This window comes from Chiloscyllium punctatum, chromosome 20 (genome assembly GCF_047496795.1).
Source record: "Chiloscyllium punctatum isolate Juve2018m chromosome 20, sChiPun1.3, whole genome shotgun sequence".
NCBI classification, from domain to species: Eukaryota; Metazoa; Chordata; class Chondrichthyes; order Orectolobiformes; family Hemiscylliidae; genus Chiloscyllium; species Chiloscyllium punctatum.
The window spans coordinates 13,979,637-13,998,823 of NC_092758.1; the positions used below are offsets into that span (position 1 = coordinate 13,979,637).

General features: G+C 42.2%; 1 protein-coding gene across 1 annotated transcript in view; it reads right to left on the reverse strand.

Annotated features, from left to right (window-relative positions):
- Positions 1-9,011: 9,011 nt before the first annotated feature.
- Positions 9,012-19,187, reverse strand: part of LOC140491907 (mast/stem cell growth factor receptor Kit-like) — a 70,569-nt gene continuing 60,393 nt past the window's right edge. The window contains exons 17-19 of the mRNA XM_072590360.1: positions 18,951-19,050; positions 17,840-17,942; positions 9,012-15,922 (exon numbers count right to left, since the gene is read on the reverse strand). Coding sequence (XP_072446461.1) covers positions 15,797-15,922; positions 17,840-17,942; positions 18,951-19,050 — 329 coding nt within the window. The 3' untranslated portion in view covers positions 9,012-15,796. The remainder of the gene's footprint in view (positions 15,923-17,839; positions 17,943-18,950; positions 19,051-19,187) is intronic.

Here is a 19,187-nt window from a genome sequence, read left to right on the forward strand (position 1 = left end):
GCTAGAATTTGGCGGTGGAAGAGGCCCAGGACTTGCATGTCCTTTGCAGAGTGGGAGAGGGAGTTGAAGTGGTTGGCCACGGGGCAGTGGGGTTGGTTGGTGCATGTGTCCCAGAGATGTTCTCTGAAATGGCCTGCAAGGTGGTGGAATGATGTAGAGGAGACCACATCAGCAGCAATGGACACAGTAGATGAGGTGGGGGGGGTTATGCAGGACAATCTCTATTGGATGTGGAAGGATCCTTTAGGGCCTTGGATGGAGGTGAGGGAGAGAGATGTGGGTGCACGTTTTTCACCTTTTGTGGTGGTAAGGGTAGGTGCCAGGATTGGAGGGTGGTTTGGTGGGGGATGTGGACCTGACAAGGGAGTCACAGAGGAAATGATTTTTAATGAAAACGGATAGGGATGGGGAGATATATCTCTGGTGGTGGGGTCCGTTTATAGGCGATAGAAGTTGTGGAGGTTGGTGGGGTGGAAGATGAAGACCGGGGGGGCTTCTGTCCTTGTTGTGGTTAGAGAGGTAGGGTTCAAGGGCAGATGTGTGGGAAGTGGAGGAGATGTGCTGGCCCCCATACCCAACCCTCCCCTTACCCCGCTACATTTCTGATGAAGAGCTTATGTTCAAAACGTTGACTCTCCTGTTCCTTGGATGCTGCCTGGCTAGCTGTGCTTTCCAGCACCACATTCTTTGACCCATCAACAGAGATCATAGTAATACCACCAACAGGTGTTAGGATAACATGAAACCCTCTTTAAACATGATAGTAATTCCGAAGAAGCATTTGGCTCAGAAAGGAATTGTGGAGTTTAAAGAAGTGAATGTAGTTAGCTGACACTGAAGCCAAGGCTGAAGGGATTCAGGAGAGCTGTTATATTAAAAGCAGTATTCTGCTGAGATTGTACTGCGATGCCCTCAGACATAACAGATGAAGAAAGGACAGTTATTCATCAAATTATGGTGCCGTCGAGATAGCCTAGGCAATATTGCGAGTAGTGCATGAAATTTGTTTGGAAATCCATAGAGCAGAAAACTCAAGTTTCAATGAGCAAGTATTTCACATGGCCAAGACTTCAGAGGGACATAGTGGAATTTAATAAAATGAGTTATACATGTCAGGTTATAGGGAAACCTCAATACATAATTATTGAATTGAATAGCTTTATTGTGACATTGAGTACAACAAAAATCTCCACTTACAGTGCCATCTTCAGAAGTCACACGACACCAAGTTACAGGCCAACAGGTTTATTTCAAATCACAGGCTTTCAGAGCACTGCCCCTTCGCCAGATTAAGGCGCCATCTTTGGGACCAAGGTACAGATTCTTAATTATCAATTCTTCGGAAAAAAACATTGCAAAGTAAAGAAATAAAATGTCCAGCATTACAGACCATCAGAATAAATTAGAAAAATAGAGAGATAAAAAGTTCAGTATAACAATCCTTCCAACCCAGTCCACATCGGCAGCTAGCCTCCTGGAACTGATACAGAGACCCCCACCATCTCATCACCAGCTCCAGTGGACCCACCAATGTAAGAGTCGCCACACTTGAGGTGTCATCTCTTCACCCTGGGCACACCACAGCCACACCATTGAGTCATGTGCTGATCCCACACTCATCCCACAACCGGGGGTCTCCGACTCCACTGCTGCTACCATGTCACCCATAACTTCCCACAATAAACCAGCACCTTTAGTGGCCATATATATACCAATGTGTGAAAAACCATCTAGTTAAACGATATTAGGTTGTGCAGGACAATGACCAAAAATGAAAGTAGGGCCCCTACTTGCAATCCTTACAATTATAGATATGGGAAAAGTGAGGACTGCAAATACTGGAGATCAGAGTCAAAAGTGTGGTGCTGGAAAAGCACAGCCAGTCATGCAGCATCTGAGGAGCAGGAGAGTTGACGTTTTGAACATAAGCTCTTCATCAGGAATTACGGATATGTAAACCTGACTTCCACCAAGCTATTCCTTGAAGGACAATTACAGCTAAGCTCGTAATGGAAAAGTAATTTTTAAAAAATTAATTATGGACCACCAATTGAAATGTAATCAGATGCAGGTTCTAACTTTATGTCTTAGGTTTTCCAGGGCATCAGCAGCAGTTTGGGTATAAAACAGTTCACCTGAACTGTGTATCATCCATAAACACAGGGAGCTTTGGAGAGATATCATCAGACTCTCAAAATCATAATTAAGGCTTACTATCACAACTTACACACAGGATTGGGATATAGCATTAGATCTGTTATTATTTACTGTCAGAGGCTCCCCCCATGAATCTCTTGGGTTTAATGTGTTTGGAATTGATTTAAGTCAACCTGATAACAGGTCCATTAAATTCAGTTCCTAAGGCAAAAATATGGTCCTCAATATTAGATTGCATGTTCAAGTTTCTAGAAAGACTCACAGGAACATGTAAGTTAGTGCAAGTGTGTTTAAGCATTTCACAGGCAAACAGATACAATACAACTAAACTATAAAACCGAAATGACTGCGGATGCTGGAAATCAGAAGCGAAACCAGAAATTACTGGACAATCTCAGCAGATCTGACAGCATCTAAGAACAAAGAAAATTTACAGCCCATTAACAGGCCCTTCGGCCCTCCAAGCCTGAGCCGATCCAAATCTACTGTCTAAACCTGTCGCCCAATTCCTAAGCATCTGTATCCCTCTGCTCCCCACCTACTCATGCATCTGTCCAGACGCATCCTAAATGAATCTACCATGCCTGCCTCTACCACCTCTGCTGGCAATGTGTTCCAGGCACCCACCACCCTCTGTAAAGTCCTTGCCACGTGTATCCCCCTTAAACCTTTCACCTCTCACCTTGAAAGCATGACCTCTCACTATTGAATCTTTCACCCTGGGAAAAAGCTTATCTCTATCCACCCTGTCTATACCCTTCGTGATTTTGTAGACCTCAATCAGGTCCCCCCTCAATCTCCTTTTTTCTAATGAAAACAATCCTAACCTACTCAACCTCTCTCCATAGCTAGCACTTTCCATACCAGGCAACATCCTCATAAACCTTCACTGCACCCTCTCCAAAGCATCCACATCCTTTTGGTAATGTGGCGACCAGAACTGCACACAGTTTTCTAAATGTGGCCAAACCAATGTCTTGTACAATTTTAACATGATCTGCCAGCTCTTATGCTCAAAAGCATGTCCAATGAAGGCAAGCATACTATACACCTTCTTGACCACTCTATTCACCTGTGCAGCCACCTTCAGGGTACAATGGGCCCAAACTCCCAGATCTCTCTGCACATCAACTTTTCCCATGGCTCTTCCATTTACTTTATAATTCGCTCTAGAATTAGACTTCCCAAAATGCATCACCTCACATTTGCCTAGATTGAACTCCATCTGCTACTTCTCCACCCAACTCTATCTGTATTCTCCTGTATTCTTTCACAGTTCTTATGCTTTCTGCTACTCCACCAATCTTTGTGTCATCTGCAAACTTGCTGTCATACCAACAGTGCCCTCTTCCAGATCATTTATGTATATCACAAACAACAGAGGCCCCAACACTGATCCCTGTGGAACACCACTGGTCACCTTTCTCCATTTTGAGAAACTCCCTTCAACTACTACTCTGTCACCTGTTGCTCAACCAGTTCTTTATCCACCTAGCTAGAACACCCTGCACACCATGTGACTTTACTTTCTCCATTAGTTTACCATGGGGAACCTTATCAAACGCCTTACTAAAGTCCATGTATATGACATCAACAGCCCTTCCTTCATCTATCAACCTGGTCACTTCCTCGAAGAACTCTATAAAGTTGCTAATGCTCGATCTCCCCCGCACAAAACCATGTTGCCTATCACTGACAAGCCCATTCTTTTTCAAATATAAATAAGATTATCCCTCAGTATCTTCTCCAGCAACTTTGCCACCACCGATGTCAGGCTCACTGGTCTGTAGTTACCCAGAATATCCCTACTGCCCTTCTTGTACAGGAGGGCAACATGAGCAACCCTCCAGTCCTCCAGCACCTCATCTGTATTTAAGGATGCCACAAAGATATCTGTCAGGGCCCTAGCTATTTCCTCTCTCACCTCCCTCAGCAACCTGGGATAGATCCCATCCGGTCCTGGGGATTTGTCCACCTTAATAACCTCTAGCCTACCCAACACACCTTCCCTACTTATGTCAACATGCTCCAGAGTAATCAAACTTCTATCTCTAATCTTAACATGCATTATGTCCCTCTCCTCAGTGAACACTCATACAAAGTACTCATTCAAAATCGCACCCATTCTCTCAGGTTCGACACACAGCCTTCCTTCATAATCCTTTAGCGGACCAATCCTTTCTCTAGTTACCCACTTGCTTCTTATATAAGAATAAAATGCTTTAGGATTCTTCTTAATTCCGCTCACTAAAGCTAATTTATGACCCCTTTTAGCCTGCTTGATTCCTTGTTTAAGACTGGTCCTACTCTCCCGATATTCCTCCAAGGTCCGTTCTGTTCCTATCCGCCTGGACCTTTTCCTTTTGGCTAGTCGTACGATTTCTCCTGTTATCCTGACATCTGTGGACAGAAATCAAAGTTGACATTTTGGGTGCAGTGACCCTTTTTCAGAAGACCTGCTACAGGTGGAATATTTCAAGAGGGACCTTGTTGGGCACTTGCATGGTGGCAGCGGCTGAGCGTTTGGCTTCTGAACGTGTGGCTCAGCTACTCATTGTTCATGTGGCGGGTTCTGCCGTATCATCATTAGCGTGATGCTGCTGTCATTTTAAAAAGGTTGCTTTGTCCTTGATTTTTTTGAGGAGAGGTTGTAAAGGCAGAGATGCTGCACAGTCTAGGGTGTAACAGCTAAATAACGGAAAGGGGAGTGGCCAGTTCAGGCTCTTTTTCTATTTTATTTTAGCTGTAGCAGTCAAGATGTGTGAATCGAGAAGAGTTGCAAGCTTCAGGAAAAGATTCCTCTGGCTTTCACTGAAATAACCTTTTTAAAGTGACAGTATTGTCACACAATGATGAAGCCGTGTAGCTGCAACAGAACACGCCACATGAATCATGGCAATCAATGCTCCTGACTTGGGGTAGTTACAATCTTACTGCAAGATGATGAATCAGGAATAGAAAGGCTAGGAGGGTGATTTTATAAGAAATTAAATCAATACCAGAGAAAGTACTGACCAGCAAAAAATGAGACTTTGGGATTATTTTCAGGTCTTCAACATTTTGCAGTCTATGTCTGACAGGATTGCAATTCGATGATCATCAATGTTGGCAATAATCCACTAGTATTCACTGAAAAGTTTAAAACTTGAAACGCAAAATTGCTCAGATGGAGTTTACTGATGTGACTATTCAGTGTAATGATTATTCACATTGCTGGTAAAAATAAGATGATCATGGATTTCTTGTCACAAACGTAAAACGATGGAGTAAGTTAAAATTTAAGACAATGACAGTAAAGACTTTAAAAGACTGTCGACAATTGGTTATACATCTTGTATTTTGTTGTCTATGTGTCACATATTGAAATACATTTTTGAAATGGTGTTTCGTCTGACTTGATTTATTTATTGTTGTCACATGTACCAAGTGATAAGTGTTAGTTTGTGTGCTAAGACAAGTCATAACTTACATAAATACATCAGGGAAGGTGCAGAGAAAGATCAACTCTAATATATGAGAGGTCCATTCATAAGTTTGCTAATGGTGGGGAAGAAGCTGTTCTTGAATTTTTTTGTTACATGTTTGCAAACTTTTGTATGATTTGCCTGATGGAAGAGGGTAGGAGAGAGTAGAACTGGTTTGGAGGGGTCTTTGATGATGTTGGCTGTTTTCCCCAGGCAGCAGGAAGTGTAGGTGGAGTCCATGGAAGGAGGATTGGTTTCCATGATGGACTGGGCTGCATTCACAACTCTCTGTAATTTCTTACAGTCTTGGGAGGAGCAGTTGCTGTACCAAGCTGTGATGCGTCCAGTTAGGATTCCTTCTATGGTGCATCGAGAAAAAATGGTAAGAGTCATTGTGGACATGCCAAAGTTCTTTAGCCTTCAGAGGAAATAGAGGCGTTGATGTGCTTTCTTGACTGTAGCATCTCTCCTAAGCTTGGAGGGTTGGAAAGGCCACTTTAATTCTTTGGATTGTGCACCAAACAAAATGGGTAACATACTGCTTTAAATCAAGACACAGTGGAATAATATGTTGCAGTTTTAAGAAATAAATTACTGAATCTTATTGTGAGTTGTGTTTACAATGTTGCCTTATTCAATTTGTGGAGGTAAATAGTATGCACCTTAGCTCCATGAGTGTGTGTACAATTGAGCTTTGCCCAGTGATAGACTTTCCCCTGTTTTTTTTCAACGAGCATCAGAACATAGCAACAATGTCTTGACTGGAGTGGCTCCAGGTTACTGTTTAGATAAAACAGCAGAAAAATCTCACCTGTGAAAAAGGAAGAGCAGAAATCTCTCTCTCCTTCTACACCCCCACCCCCCCCCACCCCCATTCTCTTACTCCCTTCTGTGAATGAAGTGTAAGTACATTCTGAGCAGCTAACTACCCATCCTCTCTCTGTAAACTCCCATCATGAAGGGAAAAACAAACGTGAGAAACACCTTCAAAGGTAAATTTTCAACCAATGAGTGAAACATTAATAATTTGTGTCCTCATCAGAAAGTCAAAAGGAATTAGTAGGTAACTGAAGAAAAGGAACTGATCCACCCCTATACTCTGGACTGCTGTCTGACCTCACTGTTGTTTCTCCTCCCATAATGTTTGTGTCTTGTCTGTTTAAGCATCTGTTTGTATGTGTGTGTGAATTTTCTTAAAAGGGGTACAGCGTAAGATGTACAGTTAGCAATCATGTTTCTTTCTTGCCATTGGTTAGAGCATTTTGATTATAACAAATATGTATTTTCTTGTTCATAATAAAAGTAGCTAGTGTGCATTTTCTTGTAAGCTGAATTAGACACGTTAGTAAAGTTGGGAAATTTGGTTGTTTACTCAAACCTTCAAATTTGCAGCAACTCTGAGAATGTGCAGTCTGAATTCCAGTTACCCCAGGGAGTCATTACACTTTCCTAATTATATATTTTCTGTTCTGTGTGCTGACCTTCTATGATTCATGTACAAAGACAACTGGGTCTGCCATTTTTGAGAAGATTTGTAGCTCAGGTTGATGGTAAGTATGTAAGTTAGCTCACTGAGCTGGAAGGTTTGTTTTCAGACGTTTCATCATCATGACTCGGTAACATCATCACTGAGAGTCTCCAGTGAAGCGCTGCTGGTATGTCCTCCCTCTCTATTTATAGGTCTTGGTTTCTGAAAGTGGGTGATGTCATTTCCAGTTCTTTTTCTCAAGGGAAGGTAGATGGGATCTAAATCGATGTGTTTGTTGATGGAGTTCTGGTTAGAATGCCATACTTCTAACAATTCTCATGCGTGTCTGTGTTTCGCCTGTCCTAGGATGTGTGTGTTGCTCCAGTCAAAGTGGTGTCCTTCTTTGGTCTGTATGTATGGAAACTAGTGATAGTGGGTCGTGTCTTTTGTTGGCCAGTTGGTGTTCATGTATCCTGGTGGCTAGTTTCCTGCTATTATGTCCGATGTAGTGTTTTTTACAGTTCTTACACGGTATCTTATAAATGACGTTAGTTTTGCTGATGGTATCTAATGGATCCTTTAGGTTCATTAGTCACTGTTTAAGTGTGTTGGTCAGTTTGTGGGCCACCATGATGTCAAGGGGTCAGAGTAGTCTGGAAGTCATTTCTGATATGTCTTTAATGTAAGGTCATGTGGCTAGAAGCTAATTTATTTACTTAAAAACTGGGTCCTGTCATACTGATACTTTTAACAATCTCTCCCCATTTGATTAATATTCTGCTTCTCTATTCCTCCCGTAAAAGTGGAAAACTTTCCGTGTTCTCACATAAAGCTCATCTGTGAAGCTTTAGTTCATTTGCTGAACAATTAATAACCTTTCGGAGACTCTTTGTACCTCCTCACAACTTCTTTCTTTATTCTTTTGTTCTTACGAGGTGGATCTAACAAGGGATTGGTTGAGGATTCCACCAGCAATTTTTCTCCAAGATCCAGAATTGGATAATATCTGATAAACAATCTGGGGTGTCACAGGGAAAATTAAGAAATCAGTTTTGTAATGTGATTTATATTCTCTTCATGTGACATATATCCATTAATATGGACTCATTCACTGATAAACAGAGGTTATTATTTAAACTGCACTTCCTTTGATATATCTAGGACCTTGGGGACACTATAATTTCCCGTTGCTTTCTTCATGGTCAGTGGGGGCCAACTCATCGACCGATCAGCATCTTTTTCTCCTCTATTATAAATTATTGTGATGGTTTGAAATTTGGCATTTTTGCATTTGTCCTGATGAATGCAAGATGAAAATCTCTAGCAACTCATTCCTTTTCCAATAATATTCCATGAAATTGGCTGAATGGGTAAGGATCAATGTTACCATCTAGTTCCATCCATGTTTGACTGTGCAACAGTCTGGACCTGCTGAGTTGACCTGATTCAAGGTTAATAACTCTATTGTGTAACCCTGCAATAGAGTTAAGTGCACCATTCAGTGAAAATAAAACTGTACAAATGCACATCAACGGAATTTTAGTGGGTACATTGGGATGGACCTGGTCAGATTTGCATGAAAGCGATAATTTGCAATTGTCTTCAGTTATTGTTGAAGGCCAGTGAAATTTGTAGACATTGGAAATCTTCAGGGACCAGATCCCATGAAGTCTGGGAATACTGGTCGATGATCCTGGCTGAGGTTAGTGTTAAGGCTTTCATTCTTCACCTTTTTAAATGATGATCTGGATGAAGATTTTGGGAGCTTTAAGGAAATATAGGGATGGGCAGTCAATTCTGGCCTTGCCAAAGGCACTGACATCCCAGGAATTTACTCTAGTGTTTAACTCATGCCTTCAGGGAAGGAGCTAGGAAAATTAGGGCAAAGTGAAGAATTGAAAGAAAAACACAGTGAAACAAGAAAAAATAATGAACGTTTATTTAAAATATAAAACACATATATATATTGCAATGATGTTAGAGTTTAGTCGCAATGTTTAATGCACTGGAAAGGTTATATAAATTGACACTCAATAGTAATATGTACTGAAATAAAACCGGGAACCGAGAATATGGAAGATTTGAAACAAACAAAAACATTCAGTCATTGGACTGGAAGCAGTAACTCTGCTTTCTCTTCACAGACCTGCTGAGTTTCTCTAGCAATTTCTGTTTTTGCTTTTTAGTTGGTTACACTAGTTAAACCAGTTACATTTGTGATGGAAACTACATTTTTTGTGTGCACTTTGTACAATGATTTGGAGATACCAGTGTTGGACTGGGGGGAGCAAAGTTAAAAATCACACAACTTGAGTTTATAGTCCAACAGTTTATTTGGAAGCCATAGCTTTTGGAGCGCTGCTCCTTAGAATTCTGTGTCTTATGACCTTATATTCCACAACCACCTGATGAAGGAGCAGCGCTCCGAAAGCTAGTGCTTCCAAATAAACCTGGTGTTGTGTGAATTTTAAATTTGTACAATGTAAGCCATCAATCTGAAAATGGTAACATTCAGGAACTATAGAGTCACAATTCCAAGGGATTCTGCCTTTAACTGTTCCAAATCATTAATTACATTCAAACCTGCCACAGGATGAGACTTGTTATAAAGCTTTCAAAAGCTTACTCAGAACAAGTCAAGGTTATTGAACAGGTCACTCAAAGCAGTTAAAAGGATCCAGATATTAGTCAAATGTAAGCAAAGACTATCCCTAAGGCCAATTTCTGGATTGTGAAGGGAGCTTTCCTCCAGAGAGCTGGTAATCGGCTAAAGAAAAGCCTGGAAACAGTGGAAGTCTGTTACAGCCGTTGGGGTAAGTAGTCAGTTCAGAGCAGCTAAAGAGGTGAAACTGTGCTGGTGATGAAATGCAGTCTTCTGAATGCAGTAGGACATGGTCTCAGAAGGCACAGTGAGGAATGGGAGGTCGTTCCATAAGGAAGTGGTTTTTTTTTTGCGGGGAATCCAAATCTACCTCTTCAAATAAGAAATTAGATTCCCCGGTAAGGTTTTAGTAATTCACAGTGCTGCTAACATGCTGAGAAATCTATGGGACTGTTCTCCTACAGGAGGTTGTTAGTGCAATTAAAGCACAAGGGATAGGAGGTAATGTAGCAACATGGATTAATGTTTCAAGAGTGTGGTGCTGGAAAAGCACAGCCGATCAAACAGCATCCAAGGAGCAGGACAATCAAAGTTTTGGGCATAAGTCCTTCATCCTGATAAAGGGCTTATGCCCTAAACGTCGATTCTCCTGCTGCTCGGACGCTGCCTGGCCCGCTGTGCTTTTCCAGCACCACTCTCTCGATTCTGATCTCTGGCATCTGCAGTCCTCACGTTCTCCTATAGATTAATGTTTGTCCAACAGACGGAAAACAGTGGGAATAAATGGGTCATTCTCATGTTGGCAGACTGTGACTAATGGGGGAATGCAAGGAAAAGTACTTGGACCCCGGCTGTTCAGAATATATATCAATGATTTGGAGGTGGGGACTAAATGTAACATTTCCAAAATGTGCAGATATAAAGCTAAGAAGGAACTTGTGTTGTAAGGAAGGTGCAAAGGGGTTTCAAAAGAATTTGGACAGGCTAAGTGAATGGACAGATGGAATATAATCTGGAATAATGTGAGGTTAGCCACTGTAGTAGGAGATTCATATGTGTAGAGTATTTCTTAAAAGCTGAGGGTTGAAACGTGTGGATGTACAAGAGGACGCACATGCTCTTCCTGATAAGCCACTGAAGGCTAATGTGTAACAAGCCATTAGGAGACCTTAATTTCAAGAAGATGTTATTGGACGGGCGGTGAAGTCTAGCTTTACTTGTTTTGGAGTTTGGTTTGACTGCACTGGGAGTAGTACATACAGGTTTGGCCTTCCCTCAGGAAAGGTATTATTGCTATGGAGAGAGTGCAACAAAGGCTCACCAGATGTTCCCAGGATTGTGTGATTGTCCTGTGAAGAGAAATCGGGCAAACAGGGCCTGTATTCTCTAGAGTTTCAAAGGATGAGGTGATCTCATTGAAACATCCTTAAAGTGATAGACCAGGGCAGAAGCAGCTAAGATGTGTCTTCTGTTCAGGTGGGTCCCCTAGAACTACGGGCAAAATTTTAAAAGATCACAGATACCACTTAGGACTGAAATGAAAGAAGCATTTTTTACTGAGAGTTTTTGAAATTCTCTACATGAGAGGCCTGTGAAACATAGAACATTACAGCACAGGAACAGGCCCTTCGGCCCACTATGTCTGTGCTGACTATGATGCCACTCTAAGCTAATCCTGTCTGCCTGCATATGGTCCTAATCCTGTTATTCAGGACTAAGATGAGGAGGAATTTCTCCACTCAGAGAGCTGTAAACCTCTACAATCCTCTCCCACAGAAAGCTGTTGGGGCCAGTTTATGTGTCAGCATAAATGCCTCTTAAAGCTCAATCTTCAAGTATTAGCAAGTTTTGAGAAGGTTTATCATTCGGGTTGAGGTTCTGAATGTAGGTTTGCTCGCTGAGCTGGAAGGAGCATTTCCAGATGTTTCGGCTGGAGGCCCACTGAGGATGTTACCTAGTAGGGTGACGAAACGTCTGTAACTGAACCTTCCAGCTCAGCGAGCAAACCTACATCCATCTTCAAGTATATTTAAAGTAGGGGCTGACTGGAGTCAAGAATTTATCTCTGACGTTTTGTGGGGATATCGTAAGTGAAAAAACACTGAAGTACTCAATCAGCCAAGATTGGCTGATTGGCTCAGCACGGTGGCTCAGTGGTTAGCACTGCTACCTCACAGCACTAGGGTCCCAGGTTCAATTCCAGCCTGAGGCGACTGTCTGTTCGGAGTTTGCACATTCTCCCCGTGTCTGCGTGGGTTTGCTCCGGTTTCCTCCCACAGTCCAAAGATGTGCAGGCCAGCTGAATTGGCCATGCTAACTTGCCCATAGTGTTAGGCGTATTAGTCAGAGGGAAATGGGCCTGGGTGGGTTACTCTTCGGAGGGTCGGTGTGGACTGATTGGGCCGAAGGGCCTGTTTCCACACTGTAGGGAATCTAACCTAATCTAATCTTATTGTATTAAATGGCTCAATGGACTGAATTGCCTTCAGCTGTTCTTCCTGCACAGCCCAGCAAATAGATTCCTTTTCAATTATTTATTTCATGCTTTCACTGCTTCCAGTGCCTATTCCAGCAGAAATGCTGAATATTGGAATGTAGGATTAAGGAACAGAAGTAGACATGTCAGAGTGCTCCAGTGTTCGATAAAACCATGGCTGATCTGTCTGTGATCTCAGCTCCCTTTTCCTGTCTGCATCCCATAACCCTTGACTCCTTTGTCTATCAAACTTCTAGTTATTAAATGCTTTCACTTATTGGTCAGAGTATTGAGTACAGGAGTTGGGAGGTCATGTTGCGGCTGTACAGGACATTGGTTAGGCTACTGTTGGAATATTTTATGCAATTCTGGTCTCCTTCCTATCGGAAATTTGAAAGGGTTCAGAAAAGATTTGCAAGGATGTTGCCAGGATTGGAGGATTTGAGTATAGGGAGAGGCTGAACAGGCTGGGGCTGTTTTCCCTGGAGCATCGGAGACTGAGGAGTGACCTTATAGAGGTTGATAAAATCATGAGGGGCATGGATAGGGTAAATAGGCAAAGTCTTTTCCCTGGGGTAGGGGAATCCAGAACTAGAGGGCATAAGTTTAGGGTGAGAGGGGAAAGATATAAAAGAGACCTACGGGGCAACCTTTTCACACAGAGGATGGTACGTGTATAGAATGAGCTGCCAGAGGAAGTGGTGGAGGCTGGTACAATTACAACATTTAAAAGACACTTGGATGGGTATATGAATAAGAAGGGTTTAGATGGATAGGGGTCGGGTGCTGGCAGGTGCGACTAGATTGGGTTGAGATATCTGGTCGGCATGGACGGGTTGGACCGAAGGGTCTGTTTCCATGCCGTACATCTCAATGACTCTATGACTCTAAGCTTAGCGATCCAGCTACCCACTACCATCTGTGGAAGCAAATTTTTCTATCTAACAACCTGCTAAAGGAAACTATTTCTCCTCATTTTCAGTCTTAAAGAGGAGACCTCTTATTCTTAAATTGTGTCCCCCAGTTTTAGTCTCCCCCTTGAGAGGAAATGTCCTTCCAGTATCCACTCTATACAGTCCCCACAAGGTCTTTCATGTTTCAATGTGATCACTGCTCAGCCTTCTTTACTCCAGTGGATATAGGCTTAACCAGTTTGAATGTTCTTCAAAGATAATCCCTTCATCCAAGGAATGGGGTGAGTGAGTCTTCTCCGAACTCCTTCTAATGCGAGTATACCCTTATTCCAATAAAGAGAATGAATTTGTACACAATATTACCATTGTGATCCCACCAACAGCAACAAGACATCCCTCCTTTTATATTCCACTCCCTCACAATAAATGCCAATGACAATCAGATGGCAGTGAGTTGCTGTGTAAAAACAAGTCTCGTCCCTTCCCACCCGAGATTTTCTGAGAGGAAACAGAGAAGTAGCATGGGGTGATTGTAACAAACTGACTAACTCTTCCAAAGGGCTGGCACAGGCTTGATGGGCCAAATGCTTCCTTCTGCATGGAAGGATTCTCAACATTATTTTTAATCAACCGGTTCAAACATGTGACACATTTCCGGTATCTGTGGGACCTAATCCCAAATCTTCCGGTCCATGGAAATTATTTTGTGACTACATTTGTGTACGCCACTCAGGACTGAGGTGGGGAAGAATTTTTTCACTCAGAAAGTTGTGGACTTGCAGAATTCTTTCCCACAGGAAGCTGTTGAATATGTCATTAGATATATTCAAGAGGGTGTGGGATGTGGCCCTTGCAGCTAAAGGGGGCGGGGATATGGGGAGAAAGCGGGATTAGGATACTGAAATTGCATGATCAGCCATGATCACATTGAATACTGGTATAGGCTTGAAGGGTCAATTGGCCTACTCCTGTAGCTATTTTCTATGTTTCTATATTTTCTATGTCTCTACATTTCTTTTAGGATTGATTTGAAAACAATTTGTTCTGAGGATGCTTCACATACCCTTCTGCATCAGGCTTTCTGCTCACACTATAGCAGTCGTCGTAGCAATTGGGAAGAAGGAAGAGAGTGAACATCTCACTGAGACTATATGCACTTGCTTCCATTTGATTGTAATATTGTGGCACCATTTCATTAAAATTATACTGGGGCTAAAAGGGTTAAATTATGAGGGCAGGTTGGATTGACATGGCTCGCACACCCATAAATCCAGTAATTTATCAGTTTAATCTCTGCTACCTCCTCATCTTAACCCCATGGCATTCCTTTTCCCTATTTCAGAAGCTAAGTGTCAGTATTCCAAAATTAGCAAATTAATTGTCGAGTATAACTTTTTCAAGCAGTATTCCCAGTTTAAAAATAAAATGAAGTCCAATTCTCACTGAACATTTTGAAAGCAGTTGAAAAATAAAGTTTACATAAAAGTTAATACAAAAGTTCAAAGTTACTGCATGGCATAAGCAGTGTTAGTGAAAATGTTGAATCCAGGTGTATTCTACCTGCAGGTCTATGGTACCTGTACCGCAAAGAATGGCCCTTTCTCCCAGAGTCTCTTTTAATGCAACATATGCTTTTAATATGTAAAGTCAGCCTGGGATTTAGCTACAATCTCATGGACCCCAGGCCCAATAATGCCCTTGCTATTTTCCATTACATGTTTCAAGTTTTGAAAATGCTCAGCAGTAATGAAAGAGCACTTTTTGAGAACACAAAAATTAACACACACCACCAGGTTATTTTCAAAAGGTACCCTCTCTCCCTCAAATATCTACCTGATTATTCCTTCAATTGAACAGACTACCCATCAAATGAATCCCTTCTGCTTGTAGAAATAAATCTGCAACAATTCAATCAGAAAATGGTGTGAAAACATCGAGGTAAATAGAATTAAAAGGCAAAAAGTCTTAGGAACAGCAGTTTGAAGAAGTCTCCTTAAAGATATAGAGGTGTTGGTGTTGACTGCCTGTGTTGACTCACACTCACGTACACATACAAACACATACTCTCTCACGCACGCTCACAGTCACACGCACACACTCTCACTCTCTCTCATGCACGCACGCACACACACATATGTCTATGGAGTGAATTTAAGTTTGCAGAATTATATTTGCAGATACATTCTATTTTTGCTCAAAAAGCACACAAACTGCAGGCTGTCAATGCAGGCAGTCAATCTATGTAACATTTTTTCAAATTCCTACTTTACAAATAGAACCAGTATGACTCAAGATTGGGATACGGACAGAGTCTAACCTCACACCTTTCATACATTGTCTGAGCTGAGATGTTACCTTTTTTATAAACCTTAAGTTATCTCGAGAATGTGACTTAAAAGAACTTCTAGGATTTACATATTGATGGACCGAAAGCTGCAACCCATTCCAAAAGATGACAGACTTAGCAGCAATCTAGGTTTGTTCAATATATCATTTGAATTGCATGACACTGTGATCTTTTGCTATAAATTCTGTGTCTTATGAATCTGCCCCACTAGTTACTTGATGAAGGAGCAGCGCTCTGAAAGCTAGTACTTCCAAATAAACCTGTTGGACTGTAACCTGGTGTTGTGTGATTTCTCCTTTAAGAATGAGAGATGACCACAGTTTAATCAGTTTAACTTTGTCGCGCAGGTGATTGTATTGGTCTAGCTTTCAGATCTTGCTGTAAGGATTGATCAGTAACACAGTTTCGTCAACCATCTCACAGTTCCGCTGATCTGGAGACTGGAAGGTTGGAGATTCCGGAGGCTTGCACTCTACAGGCAGATTGGTGTAATCCTAAAAATATAGAGACACACAACATCAGAAGCAGAAACACAGGCTAGAAGAAAATAGAACAAAAAGGACATTAAGAAGGAGCCTTGTTTCTTTCTAACATTTTTTCACACTCTAATGTCCCTCTGGATTAGATATAGGACTCCTTCCTGAGTCTTTACTGTTGACGTTGAGGATGAACCCAATCTCAGGCTTGAAGCTCCAGTCTGGAAGAGTTTAAAAGCAACCTCACTACTGCTGCTTCCTGACAAAATTAGCCATGGATCATTGGATAGCACTCTTGTATCTAAGGCTCGGAGAAAGTGAGGAAGGCAAATGCTGGAGAATCAGAGTCGAAAAGGGTGGTGCTGGAAAAACACAGCAGGTCAGACAGCATCCGAAGAGCAAGAGAGTCAATGTTGGGCATAAGCTCTTCCTCAGGAACGTATCTAAGGCTGGCCTCCTGATGTTGTGAAAGATCCTATCGTCCTTGGTCCATGAACGTTCATTCAAAAATACAAATTAGGAGCAGCCCCTTGACCTGCTCTACCTTTCAATAAGATCATGGCTGATCTGACTGGAACCCCAAATCCACATTCCCATCTATCTCTGATAACCTTTCACCCCTTTGCTTACCAAGAATATATCTAGCACTTACTTAAAAATATTCAAAGACTAATTCCACCACCTCTTGGGAAGGAGTCATAACCCTCAGAAAAATAACTCCTCCATCTCTCTGCCTTCAATGGGTGACTTCTTATTTTTAAAACTAGTTCTAAATTCTCCTCCAAGGTGAAGTATCTCTTCCATATTTACCCTGCCAAGACTCATGAGAATCTTACACAAGTATTTCAATCAAAACCTCTTGCTATAAACTCCATTTACAACCCGATCCTGTCCGACCTTGCCTCACAAACAAAATCCTGAACTGCTTCTGGTGGATTCACATTGTTCAGTATTGATTTGATTAGATTAGATTCCCTACAGTGTGGAAACTGGCCCTTTGGCCCAACAAGTCCACACCGACCTGCTGAAGAGTTAACCCCTCCCCCAGACCCATTTCCCTCTGCCTAATGCACCTCACACTATGGGCAATTAAGCATAGCCAATTCACCTGAACTGCACATCTTTGGACTGTGGGAGGAAACCGGAGCACCCGGAGGAAACCCACGCAGACACGGGGAGAATGTGCAAACGCCACACAGACAGTCGCCCAAGGCTGGAATTGAACCTGGGTCCCTGGTGCTGTGAGGCAGCAGTGCTAACCACTGAGCCACCGTGCTGCCCCCATTCCTTGAGTCAAGAAGCTAACACTGTACACAGTACTCCAGACATGGTCTCCCAGTGCTTTTTACAATTGAAACATCACCTTCCCACTCTAGTATTCAATTCCCCTTGTAATAAATGATAATGTAGTTTGAGCTTTTCCAATTACTTCCTGTACTTGCACAATCACTTTTTGCAGACTCCCAGATCTCTCTGACATTTCAGAGCTTTGCAATCTTCCACCATTTAGATAAAGTGCATCTTTTTCAGTCTCCCTGCCAAAATTTTCCCACTTTGTACACTATTTTCCTGATATTTACCCACTCAACAGTTTGCTAAATCCCTCTTCTCTGCTGACTGCGATTGTCTTGAGTTCCTCCCTCTTTTCCACTTCCTGGTTTAAAGAGGTTTCTTGCATGTTACTTATATCCTCTGTATTGATCCAGCTTGTTCTAACTCCCGCTCATCAGTTTCCTACAACATACACTGGGCTGACTTGACTGCTTTACAATATTAGAGTGACACTTATCCTGGGAGAAGCCACTGCACATTTATGGACAGTGTTTCATTCATTTCCCCCCCTCCACCACCCAAAAAAATTGGCTAATCTCTGATCAGGACCTTTGATCTCTTCCATGCAGGATTTCAATAAATTCACAGTTCAATCCCACTCACCTGCTCTGTGAATACACCCTGTTTATTAATCAGCTTCACAATCTGATCAAAGGTCGGCCGATCTGTGGGCTCAAGACTCCAGCATTTCGTCATGATGTCATACCTATTAGGAACAGAGGTCAAAGGTCATGTGCAAGTCTGGGTAGTTTTACACCAAGATGTTCATCTTAACGTTCATGACTTCAAGTCCCTTTTACCCTCAGGACTTGACCTTAATCCATTATGCAAAACCTGGATAAGTCTCGCAACATTGGCTCAGTCTAGAGCATTCAGCGGGGAGTCAGGTTGACACTCCAGTGAAGTACTGAGTGAATGTTGCTCTCTATCATAGAATCCCTACAACGTGGAAGCAGCCTATTCAGCCCACACTGACCCTCTGAAGAGCGTCAACAACCAGCCCTATCTCTGAATTTCCCAGGGCTATTCCCTCTAGCCTGCACATCCCTAAACACTATGAGCAATTTAGCATGGCCAAACCACCTAACCTGCACACCTTTGGATTGTGGGAGGAAACCCACACAGACAGGGGGAGAACGTGCAAACTCCACACAGACAGTCACCCAAGAGTGGAATTGAACCTGGGTCCCTGGCACTGTGAGACAGCAGTGCTAACCACTGAGCCACCATGCCACCTTAAGCATTGGCCAGGACACACCGAGTCAAAGAGATGTCACAGGATCCTTTGCTTCCAACTAAAAAGCAATGCTTTCATTCCTGTAGCACTCACAAGCTATAGAGTCAAAAATCAGGTTTCCCAAACTAAACTAGTCCCATTTGCCTGGATTTCCAGCACTGATGAGTTAGTCTGGATTTCATGTTGCAGTCCCTGGAATGGGACATGGACAGCATCATCTTTCAGATGATATGTTAAACAAAGCATCATTTGTTTAAAATTCACTGTATTTTAACACTCATCTTTCACTTAAAACAAGTTTCAAATAACTGAGCAACTTTCTGGACTGTACCAAAGGATAGTTAAGAGTTAAACAATTAGTTATCCATTTGTTGAGCAGACTCAAGATGATAACAATCACTGAATGAAAAGAATGATAAATTCAATCCTTTTCTTGTTATCCGAAAGGAAGATTGCACAATGGCAGAAGACTCTTACAATTCTGGAGTCGCAGAACTCGGCCTGTCCATCTGGAATCCACTTCTTATCAGTTTGTAGAACCTACTGTCCACAGGAATTCCAGGATAAGGACTCGAACCTGCAGCACAAGTACATTTTCACCGTCAGTATTTAGGTCGGAATCCTGGGAGTGTGTCTGTATCACCTGCGAGATGTTGGGAATGGGTTAGTATTTAGCGGGGGGGGGGGCCTTGGCGAGTGTGTGTGTATTTACAG